The sequence below is a fragment of the Pieris napi genome, chromosome 18 (assembly GCF_905475465.1).
Source record: "Pieris napi chromosome 18, ilPieNapi1.2, whole genome shotgun sequence".
Classification (NCBI taxonomy): Eukaryota; Metazoa; Arthropoda; class Insecta; order Lepidoptera; family Pieridae; genus Pieris; species Pieris napi.
Window position 1 is genome coordinate 2,055,744 of NC_062251.1, and position 20,010 is coordinate 2,075,753.

General features: G+C 33.2%; 3 protein-coding genes and 1 non-coding gene across 15 annotated transcripts in view; 2 read left to right on the plus strand and 2 right to left on the minus strand.

Moving 5' to 3' along the window:
* The window catches only part of LOC125058745 (gastrula zinc finger protein XlCGF26.1-like), a 28,256-nt gene extending 27,018 nt beyond the window's left edge, over window positions 1-1,238 (minus strand). For all 11 annotated transcript variants that reach the window (XM_047662890.1, XM_047662892.1, XM_047662895.1 and 8 more), the window contains exon 1: window positions 908-1,238. In XM_047662890.1, coding sequence (XP_047518846.1) covers window positions 908-1,054 — 147 coding nt within the window. In that variant the 5' untranslated portion in view covers window positions 1,055-1,238. The remainder of the gene's footprint in view (window positions 1-907) is intronic.
* An 852-nt stretch (window positions 1,239-2,090) lies between these two features.
* LOC125058754 (zinc finger protein draculin-like) lies at window positions 2,091-7,105 on the plus strand. The gene is made up of 6 exons (XM_047662909.1): window positions 2,091-2,282; window positions 2,386-2,561; window positions 3,244-3,382; window positions 3,616-3,693; window positions 4,220-4,384; window positions 6,046-7,105. Exons 2-6 carry the CDS (start codon window positions 2,409-2,411, stop codon window positions 7,017-7,019), a joined length of 1,509 nt encoding a protein of 502 aa, XP_047518865.1. The 5' UTR covers window positions 2,091-2,282; window positions 2,386-2,408; the 3' UTR covers window positions 7,020-7,105.
* Window positions 7,106-10,956: 3,851 nt separating this feature from the next.
* Window positions 10,957-19,949, minus strand: LOC125058750 (zinc finger protein 888-like). Of its 2 annotated transcripts, XM_047662904.1 has the most exons (7): window positions 19,682-19,949; window positions 19,008-19,152; window positions 17,837-17,842; window positions 16,161-16,259; window positions 14,495-14,626; window positions 12,634-13,444; window positions 10,957-11,315 (listed from the first exon to the last, which is right to left on the minus strand). In XM_047662904.1, exons 1-7 carry the CDS (start codon window positions 19,835-19,837, stop codon window positions 11,060-11,062), a joined length of 1,605 nt encoding a protein of 534 aa, XP_047518860.1. In that variant the 5' UTR covers window positions 19,838-19,949; the 3' UTR covers window positions 10,957-11,059. The 2 variants fall into 2 exon arrangements, with proteins under 2 accessions (XP_047518860.1, XP_047518861.1); XM_047662905.1 differs by lacking the exon at window positions 17,837-17,842 and having other exon boundaries at window positions 19,005-19,152.
* Window positions 18,201-18,319, plus strand: LOC125058968. The gene has a single exon (XR_007118580.1). It is a non-coding gene; the product is annotated as a 5S ribosomal RNA (ribosomal RNA).
* Window positions 19,950-20,010: the final 61 nt, after the last annotated feature.

The window sequence follows — 20,010 nt, forward strand, 5'->3', positions numbered from 1 at the left end:
CTGTTCTAAAGCCAGCATGACATTCAGAGATTAAAAATATACATAATCCCTAACAGTAAACATGGTTTATGACATGTAATGTCTGCATATTTATTTCAAACATTGTTGTTACTCAGAGAAACCCAGGCTTAAAGGTGTAGAAGCTATCTATCTAAGATAGGGTAGAAGGACTCCTTTCTGCGCAATTAGACTCGTGGTTGGTCCATTGTGCGTAAAAATCTATCTAAGATATAAAACTCATGTGTTACGGTATTTGTAATTAAACTCCTCCAATTGGTTTGACCAATTTTCGTTAAATTTTGTATGCATATCGATTTGGTCAATTTTCATCCCCCTAAATTTTTCTATTTATTTTCATTTCATACAGCATACATAAATACATACAACCCTTAATTTTCACCCCTCTACGATCAACCCCTATTTTTATAATATTAGATAGATATACATATTTTTGAACTAAAAAATTTAATATACATGGCAAAAGTTTGCCGGATCAGCTAGTTTTAATATAAAATATATTTTAATAAAATTAAAGATTTAATTAGTTCTTTTACTCTTTCTCTGACTTTAGCATGTTAATACTAAAAATAAAATGAAAATATATCGTATCTTACAAAACAGATGCTAAATTAAAGTGCGCTTTATACATAATGTTAATGCCTAAGATCGATACATTTCGAATGTAATATCCAATAATTAACAAAGTTCGGAAACCAACATAAAGCTATTGGACATATTTATACTCTAAATATTCGAAGACAACAAATAACGAATGCAATTTTATTGATCTAAAACCCCAACAAATCGAACTAACGGAGAATTTCACGACAAAGCTTAGTATCTTGATGCAATCGGATTTGGTCGGGTTAACAAAGCCATTAATCGAAAGCCAATTATTTTAACTTACAGATAGATCGAAGGTATCTGAAAGCATGTCTGCGTAAACCTCTTTCTTTCCCATCCAGAAATATTCCGTAGAAATGTCCTTATAGCATCCTTCAGATAAACAGCATCGACAAACAGTTGGGCCGGGTCGCCAAACTTTACCCTCCATTTTATATACTAACACATTAATCACGTATCTAATATTATTACTATGCTATCTAGATAAACATTATTATAACATTTTAAGAAATACTATTAACATTGATAAGTCTGGAGTCCTTTTCACGATTAACAAATTACGAGAAACTACGCCGACATATTTCGTGGCGACTGGCGACGCCATAACAGTGTTGCCACTTACTAGTTATGAATTACGATCTTAAGAGTTAAGACTAGGACAGAGGACTACTATTAAAAATAAAAAAATCTCAATAGATATTGCGCATATATAAATCTCCATTCAATTGTCGGTGAAATAGTATAATAGCCCCTAAAATAATACACTTGTATTTCAATTCACAATCTCGTTAAAGGCCGATTTACATTATCTTAGTGTTTAGGAGAGTGCTTTAGGATAGTACTTTAGTTGAAACATGTAAACGCTACTTGCTTTAGTAAACGCTACGCTAAAGAACTTGCCTTTCAAGTTGTACTAAAGCACTCTCCTAAACACTAAGATAATGTAAATCGGCCTTAAAGCGCCGTCTAATATGTCAAATTTTATACAGAAAAAATCGTTTCACATCTTTAGAAACTAGATTTAAGTTTCTGTGACGTTCTAGAGTCCGGGGTAAAGATTGCAAATTGCAATAGTCGATCCATCTTAATTTAAGAATTATATTTCGTTATTTCTATTGTGTTCAAAGTAAACAAATAGAACTACAAAAGAAAGATTTCGTCAATTTGAGACAAACGTTATTTCGATAAAAGTTGATCACATATAAAAATGATGTTAGTACTTTTTTATACTGTTTAAAACTATCTTTGTTTCATAAGCATAGCTCTTTCTTATAAAAATATGTAGTCTAGACTCCAGAGCTTCTACTGGAAAAATAACACATTTAGACAGATGTAACTTGAATAGTCTGTGGTAAATACGAGATTCTAATTCTATGTTTTTGTTTGTTGAGTCTGTGCTTGTTTTATATTTTATTGAAAGTTCTATACCAGGCCATAAACTCCAAAAAAAAAAAAAAAAATTATTGAAAGTTCTAAATATTTTTAATTTTACTTTTAGATTAACGTATTATGATTTTGTTTATAAATAATAAACATGTATAAAATATGCTCAATCAATATTTTAAAAATCCGGTGTTCTCAAATCTGTTAGGACTCGTGGTTTTAAGATTCCGCAACTGATATTCCCGAGTTACATACTTTCTATTTGCGTTATTTAGGTTTGAACATTATTCATGATTCTTATTTTTAAGCCGACTTATTATAATCTTTATTTGTTCATACTGTGAATCTTAATACAAATATTTTCCTTCAATGTTCCAGATTGGCCTTAGTTAATTCACAAAATGTCTGGTAAAGTAAAAGGCCCTATTATAGATCCAGCTTTCTGCCGCTGTTGTCGTTCTATTAAGCGTTGTCGTGTGTTGACCACGGAATACGATTGGAAAGGAGGCAAAGAGATTTATTCTGATATGTTTATGGATGTCTTTGGATTGCTAGTAAGTTATATTGTTATTAGTCCAGTTTTTACAATATGCTGTGCTCCACAGTTTCTGCTACCTTAATTTTCTTAAGCGCAGTGAAGTATAAAACCGGGCTTGATAAATACATGAATAATTTAGTTTCTTCAACGAGATCAATTGTGTAAGTTTAAATATTATTATTTGTGTCTTTTGTTATTATTCTGCATTGACATCACATACGTTTAATATACTATTGCAATGAATTTGTCTTATTTTTATAATGTTTCCTGTGAATATGTGTGTTAATCAATGGTTTTCTTCTTCTTCTACCCAGTTGAGGAAGCACTGACAATGTTCTAAAATTTAGATTATAAATAAAAATTATTAATTTTTAAGTTCAGATTTTAATTCCTGCAATACTATTCAAGCTATTCAAGTAAGGTCAAACACCATAAATTCATCAACAATTCTAAGGTTAAGGTTGGTGGACTTAGTTTCCGCACTTAGACTCATAATCGGTCTGTTGTACGCACAACGGACCGATTATGAGTCTTAAGTTTAACACAATTTACGCAAATTGTAAGGTAACTAAAACAATTTACAACTTCATTAGTATTTTTTCTCCTTATGGGCATTTGAGAAACTTAAGAATGACTAACTTGAAAAGCTTATAAGGGATTTATTTACTGGCAATAATTTATTTGTTAAAACATTCCAGCTGTCACATCTCGATGGAGAAAACAAAGACAACTGTATATGTGCAACTTGTGTTGGTCGACTTCGTGAAGCAAGTGCTTTTAGAGAGCAGGTACTGATGTGTGAGCAGCTATTTTTAAATGCCCGACTGCAGAACAAAGGTATATTTTATGAATTAAAAAAGCCAATGGTGCTACTACCCTTAAGTCTTGTGATATGTGTATCTGCTACCTAATAAATTTTATTAATAGCCAAATAGGTGGCTTTCAGTGCTTGCATATGTCGGTTATTAGGTCTAAGCATGTATTTCCTCACATCCGCTCACTTTTTTTAATCATAATAGTTATCTCTAGTTTTTACTCTCAGAAATCTTCTATAGAAGTTGTTTTTTCAGATAGTTTAACGGTGGAAATAAAAGGAGAAGCACCAAGCAGTGATGATGGCAACGATGATTTGCCGTTGGCATTGTGTGGTAAGTTCAAATAAACCAAACTGTATAAGCCAACTTTAACGGACGTCAAGTCAAAATAATTACAAGATAAGAGCAAGCGTACCAATTCTTAAAAGACAGCACTCTAAAGCACTTTTTTTCGTATTATTACTTCTGCTCCTACTCCTGTGACTTCTGATTCACTTCCTGTTACTTCTGCTTCTCTTCTTGTTACTTCTGCGTCTCTCCTCGTTACGTCTGCTTCTCTTCTTGTTACTTCTGCTTCTCTCCTCGTTACTTCTGCTTCTCTTCTTGTTACTTCTGCTTCTCTCCTCGTTACTTCTGCTTCTCTCCTCGTTACTTCTGCTTCTCTCCTCGTTACTGCTGCTTCTCTCCTCGTTACTTCTGCTTCTCTTCTTGTTACTTCTGCTTTTATTTTAGATATTTCTTTTGCATTTCTTTTACTGCAGTTGTTATCCCATAATATCTAATACAGTTTTGACGTACGGAAATCATTTTCTTTAAGGAGATTAGAAGCAAAAATTAAAATGGACTGTTCTAATTCCAGATACGAGCAGTATTGTCAAGGAGGAGAAGAAGTCCGAAGTGTGTGTTGATACTGAGAAAACGCAAGCAAAGAAGAATGGGAAAATAAAGAAAATTACGAAACTGAAGAAAATTACAAAAACTAAATTAAAGAGATATGGAAAAATGAAAATCATCGCGAAAAAAGGTATTTTTATTATGCATTTTTTTTTACCTTGTATTGGACAGTTTTTTTTTGTTTTCAAGAATTTTTATTTCACTGTGGCGTATGTATTTGAAACAACCAACTTGATATGATTTTTTTTTTAATTTTTTTAATAATATTCAATAGATACTTATAAAATTAATTTTAATAGTTGTAGTATGCGATCTAGATTATAAAGGGTGCAACCGGGATACATTGATAATTTTAACTTAAAATTGAAAAACTATTAACGTATCCCGGTTGCACCCTTTATAATCTAGATCGCGAAATTTTATTTAAATAACTGAAATAAATTCTGAAAATCGGGTTTGACACATTTTTATATGTATACTAGCAGGCCGGCCAAGCGTTGCTGTGGCTAAGGTTTTAGTTATATTACATAGTAGTAAACTATTTAAGGGAAACAGTAGGAGAACAACAGTCAAGGGGACCACCATGCTTTTTTGGTGGTTATGCTATTAAATTGTAGCTTATGTGAAACGTTGGTTTCAACACAGCGCCATCTGTTAGAACTGTGACTATACCAAATAATAAACAAATATTTTGCAATAAAATAATATTGCGGGTATAAATTGAGATGTTAGCTATCCTATCTTTTAAGTTAGATCAAACTGCACACGGTGTGCAAATTTGATTGAAATCGGTTCAGTAGCTTAGGAGTCCATAGCGGACAAACAACGTGACACGTAATTTATATATATTAAGATGTATGTGTTGTGGACTTTCTATGTGCGCATTTAACATTCGCTCATACGTAAGAAAACATCGTGAGGAAACCGGCTTGCCTTAGACCCAACACGATGGCGTGTGTCACAGTGTCAGGCACAGCAGGCTGATCACCTTTTGCCTTTTTATTGACACTTTTTATTGCCCAAACCTAAAACGGTTGTAGTGCCACAGTTTTTTTGAAGTGAAACTTCTTTAGGCCCATGAGGGTAAATTTTTTAAAAACGTCACGAAGATGTGCAGCGTTTTTTGTCGAAGAAAAGGGAGAGCGATTGAGAGAAAGAAAGTGAGAGTGAGAAGGGGCGAATTACCTTATAGAAATTATATTTTTAACATTAATATTTCGTTAAGAGAATTTATGAAATATTAGTATTTCATATTTTATGTAAAATAATTTATTGAAATCTCAAATGACGAATTGTTAATTAAAATGCCACGTGTTTCTGATATTTTTATGACAATTAAATTCCTAGCATATCTTCTTTTTTCCCTCCCTCTAAATCTCGGAAATTTAAAGTTTTAGATTTGTATAAATATGAACAAAACTTAAAAATTAGTTTGCCAAAGAAGTTTTACTTCTGACATGTGTACTTTGTACGCACGCACTTTTTTTAAATCAATTTTCGGTTTTTGATATATCATCTAACCGGTTCTTCAATTCTTAGTTAAATCTCTAGACGACGCCATCAACTGGATGAATTCAAATAAGCTACAAATAAACATATATATATATTATTTGTTCTTACATATCATGTACGATACAAATAATATAAGAATTGACTTTGACTAATAATTTAAAAAACCTTAACGACAAATTTGCGCGCCATTGTGTGTGGCAGAATATGCGAACTTATTATTGTACCATACACATTTTTGTACCATATTCATGCAATCAATAAATTATTATAAATTTTCAGTATCAAAGAAGAAAGTAGCCGAACCAGATCATGACGAACAAGAAATGGCGTACGAAAACACAATAACTATAGTAAATAATTCCTACATATGTCCGTTTAGAAACCGAATTAGCATTTACTACTGCTATTACTGCAGAGATCAGTTCACAAACCCCGAGGAACTCCGGGAACACACACTATCACACAACCCCAAAGAACTCTTCAAGCTATCCATCGAAAATAAAAAAATTCCAAAAATCGACATCACCCGCATCGATTGTCGACTGTGCGATCAAAAAATCGACAACCTAGACACATTCAAACAACACATAACCGACACACACAAATTAAAATTGTTTCCTGTCAAAAATGAGTTTTTAAAGTTCCGTCTTACATTGAACAATTTGACCTGTACTGAGTGTAATAGCGTGTTCCCATACTTCGATTCATTAACCAAACACATGATCACACACTTCGGTACGTTCACTTGTGATATGTGTGGGGCGTGTTTCCTCGAAAAGGCGTCCCTCAGAACGCACATAAACAAACATTTCAAAGTGGAAATGAATTTTCCGTGCGAGATTTGCGGGAAAAACTTAAAATCCAAATACAGCAAGCGTCTTCATATAGCGACGGTACACGAGAAAAAGCCTACCGTCAATTGTTACAAGTGCGAGGCTTGCTTCCTGTCGTACGCGCTGCGTAATCGTCATTTGATCGAAGTCCACGGTGACAGTCGGACGTTCCCATGTAAATTGTGCGATAAGGTGTACAATAGGCGGAAGACGTTAATGGAGCATCATAGAAGGAATCATTTGAAGGTGTTCAGACATCAGTGCGATATGTGTGACCAACGTTTTTATCTACCCTCACGGTTAAAAGAACACATGGCAACCCATACGGGTGATAAAAATTTTCGATGCGATTTCTGTGAGAAATGTTATCCTAGGTTGCAATCTTTGCAGCAACATATGAGGTCTCATACTTCTAATTAGGAGGGTAGTTTGAAATTTATATAACATTCAATATTGAGCCACTTATTAAAAGGACGGTTACGCGAACGCAATGTGTCCATGGGCATATTAGTTAATATCACATGAGTTTGTTTGTTCTATAAAAAACTATTTCTCCAATACTTTGAAATATAAACGCATTCAGGGCTTAATATTATGATTTTTTTAAGTACCCTCAACTTTTTTTAAATAATTGCTTGTCTGAAATTGAGCTTTTTAGATGTATTGTGTATTCTAAGATTGTTTTTGTTACACCTTAATTGTCTTTGATTCGATTCCTAGATAAATAATATTTGTTTCGGATGTGACACTGAAAAAAATGTTCGCCAAAAACCAGTAAATTAAAATGAAAACTCGATATATGAGGGTAGTTTAAAATTAATGGAACTGAATTTTTACAAAAAATTGAATGTATTGAAAACGGTTTTAGCACATTAAAACGCGTTTAATGACACCGTCTTCGTGCTGTTCGATTCTCTGGGAGCCTGTTTGTGTTGGACACGGAAGCCTGATCACCTGCTTTCTTAACTTTCGTTAAAGGATCGTAAAGAAGACAAAGTCATACGTCTATGATGCGTTTATATAAAATAAAACTGTCAAATTGTTGATCTCACTATGAAATTTTAGGTTATATCTTTTTTTTACAAACGTCAATTATGACAATTGTCATGTCATTTTTATATTATATTTAATTTATTTGTATATTTAAATATCAACTATGTACAGTGTATCTTATAATTGTTATTAAGTAAACGACTTAAAGTATTTAAAACTGTTTTTTTATTCCAATGCCACAACCTTGAGTACTGTCATATGTGTCAAACGTAATTCGTGACGTTTGACACATTTAACAGCTCTAGAAATAAAAGTATGATTTATGGTAGTCCCGTTGCTAAATTTTTCGAAAGAGACGGATATAGTTAATCCTGCAATTTCGTTTCTATGAATAACGGGTAGTCTTGCCTTGATTATCAACTGAATTTTGTAGGTTTTCTTCCTATTCTACCCTCCCCTTTAAAGTCGTGTGTCCCCCCCCCCCTTTATTTTATAATCTATCCAATAATTGGATGTCTCGTACCAAAATTTCTTTATAATTTATTTATATATGTGCGTACCACTCGCTCGTACGTGAAGGAAAACATCGTGAGGGTACCGACATTCTTGATGCACAAAAGGCGGATCATTGCTTGCCTTTTAAAGAAAACAAATGATTACAAAGCAAATACGGTACCAAACAAATGTATTTTATTGGTCACTTACCAACTTCTTGACACAACAGGAATAAGACCGCTAAAGAGAACTAAACCTTTAATAATATACCTACTGTAGTGAATATAAGTGCAAGTGCGGTATCTCGGACACACGAACAGTGTCAAAACCTTATAGAACACTAAGGAAGCGTTCAAGTATTACGTAACGAATTTTGGGGGGAGGGGTCCTTTTGTAAAACGATGCGGGGCGGGGATTGAATTAAGCCGTTATTGTTTATATTATTTTTGACGTTCCAGTACTTTACACCACATAATGGTAACTATTAGGTATAAAGAGTCACCAGGTGGTCGAGAAACGTTTTACTGTACTTGGGTACAGATAAACGTTACGGCGCGTTACATGGGGGGGGGGTCAATAATCTCCAAAAATTGAGTTCAAATCTTGAAGTTTATTAAAATTAAACTGAGTATGAACTGAGATGATTTTTACTGATATAGCATTTATGCGGGCTATTTTAGGATATATCTATACAGTTTCATAATAACTGTGATTACCTGATGTATTGAAGTGAAACTTCTTTAGGCGCATGAGGGTAAAATTTTTACGGAACGTCACGAAGATGTGCAGCGTTTTTTGTCGAAGAAAAGGGAGAGAGAGATTGAGAGAGAGTCAGAAGGGTGAATTACCTAATAGAAATTCTATTTTAAAATTAAAATTTCGTAGGGAATTTATAAAATATTAGTATTTTATACTTTATGCAAAATAATTTATTGAAATCTCAAATGACGAATTGTAAATTAAAATGCCACGTGTTTTTATTATAGAAGAAATAAATTAAAATTAGATTCCGACACTTAATATTTTAATGACAATTAAATTCATTAAATTCCTAACATATCTTCCTTTTTCCCTCCCAAGTCTCGGAAATCCAAAGTTTTAGATTTGTACAAATATGAACAATACTTAAAAATTAGTTTGCCAAAGTTTCACTTCTGACATGTGTACTTTGTGCGTGCGAACTTTTTTTGTTAAATATGTTGTTGGAAAGTAGGTTATATGTAAAATAAAAACAAAACTTTTATTTTCAATTGTTTTTTATTATCAATCTTAAACATTAATATAAACTGGCGTTGCTTATATTCTAGATATTAGCTTTTAGAATGTTAATAAATAATATTATAAAAAAGAGAGCGGTGTTTTTTCTGCGTATGCGCCTCTTAATCCTGGATTGGAAAAATTAACATTTGTTCCTAGTAAAAGAACCGGCATGTCACAACACATCCTGATGTAATCTGACCTGGCATAGAGTAAAGATGATCGATGTTAGAAAAACATCGATGTTCGATATAAACTGAATGATTTTTGCATTAATAATTGACAAAGAAATAAATTACAGTGAAATGTTTCCAAATTTATTAAGAAACAAAACAAATTCTTACATATTCCAATATTACTGACATGAAAAGTAATTTTAATAAAGAAGAACCTATTAATATATTTCTTTGTTGATAAAGAGTAGTGAAGTGTGAGAAAGAGCGAGCGAGACTACGAAGGGAACGACCTAGGCGCAAAGAATGAATACGCGTTCAAAATTTTAATAAACCTGATTTGTGGATGCGTTCATAGAAGACATCATTTGTTTCGTAAATTGCATTGGCCGTGAGTTAACATCGACGTTACGATATTTTTCATATAGCAACATCGATGTTAAACTTATACTTGACGCTGGCTAATGCACAAACCGTGCCAAAGCCATTAAAAAAAAACAAAAAAAAAAACATCGATGTCAAAACATCGAAAATTGTTTCAATCACCACAATTATAAGCATTTACCATTTAATATGTATTTCTTTATTGACGTTCATAAGTGTACATTGTTGCTTCCATTTTACCGAGTTTTCACTCATATTTGATGATCATTGTAAACCAAATAAATTAAATAAAACCGTACAAATAACATTAAAATATACATGTGTATGTTTAAAACATAACAAACACATTTTTTAATTATTTAAAAAACTGGTGTTAGTTAAAATAATTAACTGTTGAAATCGAGCTTTCGTCAACTGTCATTTTCATACAAAGGTCTACCCGCAGACACCGATACGACCTCCCATGCATAGCTTGTATCGACAGATGGCTATTACAATCCGTCGATTGGTTATTGGTACACTAGTAACATTTGGATTAAGATTACTATCTCAGATGGTGGATTATGTATTGAGTTATTGGGTTCGGGCGTAAATCTGTCGCAAATATCTCAATTCTATACTAAATGGCGGTAGTCCTGGAAAGCTAGGCTTAGTTAGCCAGGACTCTACGCACAACGGCAGTGGCGTAACAATAGGGGGCAGGGCTGGCAAAATGCCACGAGCCCCTGACCCAAAGGCCCCTGCCCAAGAGATATTATGTTCTATGGAAGAATGTGAAGTCTCCAATACGCAATGGGCAAGTGTGGGGACTACAGACCATTCCCTTTCGCCTAAGAGAGGAGGCCTATGGGCATTAGTGGGATATATACAACGTGTAAGGGAGCGTTCAAGTATTACGTAACGAATTTGGGGGGGGGGAGGGAGGGGGTATCCTTTTGTAAAACGTTACGTTGCGGGGCGGGGATTGAATTACGCGTTATTTTTAATAATATTTTCGACTTACACCACATAATAGTAACTAAGGAGTCACTAGGTGGTCACGAAACGTTTTACTATACTTGTGTACTGAAAAACGTTACGGCGAGTTACATGGGGGGGGGGGGCAATAATCTCCAAAAATTGCGTTACGTAATAATTCCCATACTAAATGGTCTAAAACTATGTATACTCCGGATGTTGGCTTTTCAAATGTCCCTTCAAGCTGCAATTCTGGATAAACGCTTGCCCACATATATGGCATCTATATCTTCTGTCATTCGTATGTATTCGTATGTGATCTTTCAAAGTCTTCAAACGAGGGTAGGACTTGTCACAAAATTTGCATTTAAAGTTCCTTTCGCCGGTGTGTACCGGCATATGATTGTTGAGTGCTGATCGAGTGAAGAATTTCTGGCCACAACATTGGCATTCATATCTGAAAAAAATTTAATACATAACTATGAGGTAGATATTTTTTAGCGCTTTTCTTGATTTAAAGAAATTGCTTGTTTTAAGGGTTTTTTGACGTGATAACGTCTTTAAAATCGTTTTAGTCGGGTGACATGGACAGAAACTTGTGTCACACCAAAACCTCACGAGCGCGATCGCAGGTATAACGAGAGAGAGACGGACCGATCACCCGTCTCATCTCGAGCGCTGCCAGTCATTCCGTGAATGTATGAAGAAAAATGTATATCATAGTCGAATAAATAAACTTGTCATTTTACACCCGAAATTTATCATCAAAAGTGTGAATAAAACGATAGATGTAATTTAAAATTTGAAAAAATTGTTATCTTCATTAATTCCTTACTTCCCAAAAACTTATATCACCAATAAGACGTTATCACGTAAACATCTCGATCGTAAACCTACTTTACAAACAACCAATATTTTTTATGATTATTATTATTATTAATACAACAACAATTGACATAATTAAATAAAAAGGAGAGCAACTGGCGACCTTATCGCTTTCGAGCGATCTCTTCCTTCCTTTTTTCTAAGTAAGAGTAGAGCCTTGGACTCTTTTGGAGTATTAGACCCATAGACCAAGTCTTAAGCATTTCCTTACCACAAGAACTAAAGCTAAAATATGAGTGGGTTAAAATAAAATCTATTTATAATTATAACAAAAACGGGGACTGCCGCGGTAAAGCTATTGCATAGCATTTTTTTATCAACTTATGCAATTATAATGATTTATTTATTTATGTAGTATTATTTTTTTATATTAATTCAATCTACCACTCTACCAGACTCAGACTAACACGCCTATATAGTCTGTCTCACTCTAACGCGTACTGGGTGCACCGGCCGCGCTTACGCTACGTCACCGATCTCGTCAGATAGATGTGAGACGCAGTATGCGTTCTGTCCCGCTCTAACGCGTATTGGCCGCACCTATATTACGTCATCGTGTGTTATTTTTTTTTTGTTACGGAATTTCTTGATTCGGTCGCCACGCTTAAAGACCGTGATAAAATCTATGCAATAGCTTTAAAATGTTAAAATAAAATTTTAACCACCTCTAGATCATCCAGATGAAGTATAACTTCTAGTCCTGGGTTAATCCAATAACAGCAAGATTATCAACTAGAAAATATGACGTAGTTCAGTAATTTGTGTGAAATAATTTCTGACATTGACAAAAATGAGGGTAGTGTTTTTTTTATTAATTAACTGATATTCTCTTATTTAGCATGGGATAACAGAGAAACCTATATAAACTGTATTAATTATTTGGAACTCACCTGAAATCCTTCAAATGCACCTTCCTCTTATGTATTGTGAACATCCGTCTTGTATCAAACACTCGATCACACAAATTACATGGAAAGGACAACGGTTCCTCACCATGAACTAGCACTAAATGTTTCAACTTCTGCTGATAACTCATAAACGTCACATCACACTTAGGACAATAAACCCTGCCCCTTTTATTATGAACTCTATCGACATGCACTTCCTTATAACTGACCATTCTAAACACTTTACCACAAATCTCACACGGTACACTTGCTTTTTCATGTCTCTGTTGATGCACAAGAAACCTGGCCCGGTCCACAAACCCCAAACCACACAATTCACACACATAATTGTTGTAATGTTCATTCATGTGTCTATTTAGGGCATGGAAGTAGGGGAATGTACGGTCACATATGGCACATTTGGTGTCCTCCTTGAGCAACCGGAATGGAAGGATGTTGTCCTTTGCATTGAAGTAAAACTTCTTGGAGTGTACACTTGATATATGGTGCTTGAAATCATCCAAGCTATTGATCTTGGTTGGACAAAGTCGGCAATCAATTCTTGTAACATCAAGTTTGAGGGTGGAATTCCTCTCCGACATGAAAAAATTCTTTGTTTTGTGTGATACTGTATGATTTCTTAGTAGTTCTGGATCGGTGAATGTTTCAGCACAGTAGTAGCATAACAGGTTATTGTGTCGGCATCTGAAGGGGCAAGCGAAGGAGTTCTCAACTATTGTGTATATGTTTGATTTGGATGTGTAAGATGGATCTTGTTCTCGAATTTTCTGTTGTAACATCGACATGGGCAGTTCTGAAATTAAAGGTACATTTTTACACGTTTTATATTAGCTTCACCTGTATGTATGTATGTATGTAACCGAATCCTTCGGACACGATTTTGACCCACTTTAAACGGACAGATTTTATTCAAATTTTGCGCACCTGTCAAAGATCGATGACAATGCAATAATCAAAAAAAAAAAAATTTATTAATAAATAAATAATATGTAATTAAAAAAAAATAAAAAATATACTCTGTGCCATATTTTTCATCTGTATGTATGTATGTAACCGACTCATTCGGACTCGATTTTGACCCACTTTAAACGGACAGATTTTATTCAAATTTTGCGCACCTGTCAAAGATCGATGACAATGCAATAATCCAAAAAAAAAAAATATTAATAAATAAATAATATGTAATTTAAAAAAACTAAAAAATATACTCTGTGCCATATTTTTCACCTGTATGTATGTATGTAACCGACTCATTCGGACTCGATTTTGACCCACTTTAAACGGAGAGATTTTATTCAAATTTTGCGCACCTGTCAAAGATCGATGACAATGCAATAATCAAAAAAAAAAAAATTTATTAATAAATAAATAATATGTAATTAAAAAAAAATAAAAAATATACTCTGTGCCATATTTTTCATCTGTATGTATGTATGTAACCGACTCATTCGGACTCGATTTTGACCCACTTTAAACGGAGAGATTTTATTCAAATTTTGCGCACCTGTCAAAGATCGATGACAATGCAATAATCCGAAAAAAAAAGTAAAAAAAATTTAACTAAAAAATAAATAAAAGCGTGGGTTGCTCTATAGACGAAAAATATGGCACAGAGCGCCCCACGCTTTTTCACAATAATACCAGTATTTTTTGTTCATTACCATTTTCAGCCTAAATTAGGAATTAGTTTTCATTTTTTAGTTTGATGTGCTTTAAAAGCGTGTTTTTTAGTTTTTTTTAACTATTATTTATTTCTCTATCTCCTCCAAGCCTGCCGTAAGGAACTTCGTTCCAATAATATTGTATATACATTTAAAAAAATTGTTATTTAAATTATACTTACTAGGTTGAGGAAGACATTTCTTCTTAATTATTTTTGGCTTCGGGGGCACGGGTGGTATTTTAACATCCTTTATTTCCTCAACTTTTGCTTCCGGCTTGACGGATAACGGATTCATTTCTTTTTTAATATCACCTGAAATTTATTTAATGATTATTTTCACTTTATATAAGAGCAGTTTTAGTAGGTACGTCTGACACGCCAAGTTTTTTCTTGGGTTTAAGACATGCCTGTTTCATCACTATGTTTTTATTACGTAAACACTAAGAGGGGGGGGGGGGCTTTTTTTTTACATTTCACACCAATTGACCTAGTCCCATGCTATGCTGATGAAGCTTGCGTTATGGGTACTAGGCAACGGATAAACATACATATTATAGATAGATAGACATATACATACATATTTAAACACCCAAGACCTAAGCACAACACCAAATGCTCATCACATCGATGTTTGTCTCAGCCGGGGATCGAACCCGGGACCCATGGATTCGTAGTCAGGGGTACTAACCACTAGACCAATGAGCCGTCCTTTGATTTTTTTGTTTGGTGATTACATCATCAGTAAGTCGAAGTAAGAAGTAGACATGGGGAGAAATTGGCTGTGACAAAAATCAATCTGGAACTGTTTCGGGAAAACACCTTTTGTATGGCAATCAAGGTTTACAATAATTTACCAAAATAATTAAAATTCCGACTAGAGTCTTTAAAAAGCGACTTGGTGTGTAACTTTTGGAAAAAATGTACTATTCAATAAATGATTATTTGCGTGAGACACTAGTTGATATAAATTTAATAACATATGATATGTACGATACAAATAATATAAGAATTGACTTTGACTAATAATGTAAAATGTAAAATTCCTTAAGACAAATTTGCGCGCCATTGTGTGTGGCAGAATATGCGAACTTACGATTGTACCACCTAACACATTTTTGTACCATATTCTTGCAAAAAATAAATTATTATTATTAGTAATTATTTACACATATTATCCACACATTGTCTATGCTTGAAAACGAAATGCATTTTCGAGGATTCCTACAAATAATTAATATGTTTATTTATGTACTATTGTTTTTGAGAGTTTTGCTTACTTTTTCTGGACAAGAGGAAGGGGGAGGGGGGATAATGTAGTAAATCTGCTTATGTTATACTTGAATGACCCCTTACTGTATCAGCAAGTGTTATATGTGCACATAGAAAGTGCATTGGTGCATAGCCGGGGTTCTCTTCTCTCTAAATGAGAGTTGCATACTGAAGCCACTGCTCTTAATTAATAAAAGTTATATGTTTTATTAAGTTTAAAAAAAAAAATACATCTTGAAACAAATATCCAACTGTCCGTGGTTTATAAAAACATCGGAGATTCATGAGCGCCTCAAAATCAGGACTGTCAAAGAGGAGATCAAGACCTGGAATATATAATACAAAAAAAGAAATGCATCCAGTAACCTAATAAATAGGCTTAAAAGGCGACAAATCCTAAGTCTTGATAGACACGGTTAAAAGAGAGGAGCAGTCTCGATGGAGATTTTGCTCTGAACGCCTAAGAGCTCTCAACACATCTGCTCATAGTCTAGCTGAATGCAAGATAAAGACTTATATATAAAAAAAAATGTTTTTATTTGTTTTGTTGCATTACAAATCCATGTCTTATACTCACTGAGAGGTATATCTTCAATGTCCAATGTTGGTGATGGAGATCTATCATCTTCTTCTAAATGTTCAGTCTTGACCTCCAATTTTGGCGGCTCCAATGGTTCTATAAGTAGAAGAAAATAATGAGTAGTTACTTTGTTTGTTTTTAGCATGTAAACTTTGTAGGTTTTATTGACATATTAGTAATTGCACACAAAGGAAAATGGACACAGCAAGAAGTGAATATGATTTAAGTGTCTGAAATTATAAATACTTAAACATATGTACACACTTAACTAGACTAGTGTGGTTTATTACATATAGTGTTTAGAAATATATATAATTTAGTAAGTTACTTAGGGTCGATTCGACCAAACAAGAGTAAATCTTAATCTTAGAATAAATCGGCAGTTAATCGAGAGTAAATCAATTTTACGTGTTACCAACTACAAATTCTAAGAATAGTGGGCCTATTCGGGAATTGCTACTATACCGCCGTTTCGCACGGAATAACAGCTATAGTCCAGTCAGTCAAGACAATTAATTCATTATAATTCCAAAAGTTTTCAAATTTTGATGTAAGGTCGGGAGTGGTATTAAAACAAACTATAAAATTTTGCAACCTGCTCTGCGGTCCGGAACATTGTTAAAAATAAGTTTTGGTCGTGAAAAAAATTCCAAAAGTTCTGCAAATTTGACAGATATATCGAAAATAAAATAAATAACAAAAAATGTTCCGTACACTTAGGTTGGTTGCAAATTTTATACGTGATATGAAATATTATATCGAAAACTTCCCCAAGTTTGCAGAACTTTTGGAATTTTTTTCACGACCATACAGCAAAAATTAATTTAATTGCAATTTTAACAATGTTCCGGACTGCGGACAAGGTTGCAAAATGAGATTTATTGTCGTCCCAATGTACCATTCACTTGACCGAAGTTTGAAAACTTTTGGAATTATTATCAAATTTTCGATTTCGAATGTCTATAATGACTGGTCTACTATTCCTAGAATAATTTAATGGCGTCAGTCAGTCCAATCAGCTGATTTCTGTCATTTCACAAATATGTATTCTGTGTTTTAATTTCAAGTCAACGCAACGCACTAAATTAATAGTCTGGCATTGTATAATGAAGCGTTTAAAAAAAATATTATTTATTTATTTATTTTTAGATTTTTTATTTTCTATAATATTAGAATGAAATTCAACTAGACTCAACAGAAGTTCCTTTTTAGACGAAAGCCTCAAACAAACAACAAATAAAAACTTTTTTTTGTCGTTTGACACCTGTTAAAAGCTACTTTTTCACACTATAATACGGCAAAATCGGGTAGACATGATATATGCTCTTACACTGTCCCGTTGTAGAACAACATTTATTTGCCGAGTTTTATTTTCGTTCACCATTCTGTTGCTATTCGCGTATTGTTATTCCTAGCACAATTATACTATGGATTACGTGGACAAACGACTATGGATTTACTCCAGATTAAAATCATGGAATAGATTATTCTTGGTATAGTTACTCGTGTATAAATTGAAGTTTGGTCGAATCGACCCTTAGATATATTAATAATATTTATTAAATAGTCATAGTCGTAGAAGAGACGGATCTGACGAATAGTAAACTTTACAGGGCAGCCATTTCAAAATAGTATAATCATGTTTAATTTTTTGTCATAGCTTTTGGAACGAAGTTCCTTATCGCGCGTTGTGAAAGGGGGCTTGACGGAAAAAATTCTTACGAAAAGTTGTCACGACACTTTTTTGCTATTTGCTATTGTAATACACCGGTTCTCGTCCGATCACCGAAGTTAAGCAACGTCGGGCGAGGTCAGTACTTAGATGGGTGACCGCCTGAGAACATCTCGTGATGTTGGCTTTTTTTTGTAGGGATAAGAAATGAAAATTATTTTTGGAATCACTTAACTAAATTAGTCTTGTTGGAACGAAGTTATCGAGCGTTGCGAAAGAGGGCTAGACGGAATAAATTAAGACCAAAAGTTGTAACGACACTTTTTGCTATAGTTGTTATATTTTACATTTTCGATTTAACTATCGCCAACGTCCATACCACGTTGAATACACCGGTTCTCGTCCAATCACCGACGTTAAGCAACGTCGGGCGAGGTCAGTACTTGGATGGGTGACCGCCTGGGAACACCTCGTGATGTTGGCTCTTTTTTTCGTCGTAAGATTGGTGTTGAGAAAATGTATCATACTGTTATGATACCAATTAACATATAAATATCATCATCATATAATCGAAAGGAATTTCGTTCCATCCGGGTGTCCCTTGACACCTCTAAAGTTTTTTTAATTCATATTCTGTAATTATGAAAATTGGCATACAACCAAATAGTAGGGTTTCTTATGAAGCAAAATAAAAATAATTAAATTAAATTACACAGTTTTCTAGAAAAATCAATGAGCGTCTATCAAATCCATCACTTTACCGAATTATTAATTTGAAATTTAAAAAGCAATTACTTTTTTAAATGTAGCCGTAATATTTAGTAAATTCAAATATGATAAAAAGTAGATTTAGGATTTTTTTCAAATCCGACATTGCTCTACGATCATGACAAAATTATTGCAGTATTAAATTTAAAAACTAGAATAAATTTACAGTAATAATAATGATATTGTTTCTTATATATTAAATCTGCAGCACTTAACTAAAAGTAACTTTACCAATGTTTAACAGTATTACAAACTTTTAGTTTCCATCACCACCACATAAATTGAAAAGATAAATACTTAACTAGAAAGTGATAACCTTTATCTTTTAAAATATTATGTTTTTCAACAGTCTAAAATATTTTAATTAATACAGTCTTAATTTAGAGGTATTAGAATCTTACCAGCATCTTCAGCATCATAAATCTTTGCCCGTAAAAATGCCTCTTCACATTTAAGTATTTGTTGTCGGAAATCACATGCATCTCTTATTCGATGTACACAAACCGCACAAACAAGACGATCAGACATTACACTGTCAAGCTGCGATAACTGAAAGATTATCATATATTAAATGAGGAAATTGTATGGATGCATATTATGTATATAATACTAACAAGGTTTTAGCTTTAATGTATATTTCTATATGTTCATATTCTTTATTTGGTACTTTTATGGCAGAAGTATGTTATAGTTAAGTGAGTTTTATAAAAGGGTTAACATAGATTTTGTGTTAAATTCTTTTTATCCAATCTCAAAAAATATATAATAGTATTAGTAGTCAATTTACTAGAAATTTTCATTCTACAAATATTTAAACAGAAAAATAATATTTTTTATTCATAATATAAGCAATAAGAATAATTATCCCCTTTTTTTTTATTCGAGCAGTAGTAGAACTTTCAATTTATTCTGAGAAAAATAGGAGCTTTAAGTAAAAAATATTATATGAATTTTGTTTGTAATAGAAATCAATTCCAAAATAGTTTGGCACATGCCCTAGAGAGCTTTATTAATAGCTTTATTAATAAGCATTATAATAAGTATAGTATATATAGTTAATACTTCAAAGGTAACTCACTAATAAGCCAAAGCAATCCATAATCATATCAGAATACACCTCATTCTTCCCAAAACTATTATATTCAACGTTTAGAACTCTACATTTCTTCATTGATCCGCAACAACGACATATGCCCGAGTCGATTACGGGTCCCTTGCCCTTTTTTGCACTCATATTGATATCCTTAAACCACTACATTTATAATTGAATAATAAAAACGAAAAAGGTTTTCAAAACATTAATTGTTTTAGTTGAAAAATGCAATAGCAGCCGTGAGAAAGTACAGTGAACTCAGAACTGTGAAAAGTTGTTAGAATTGTTAACTGACAGGTCAACAGTCAACACAG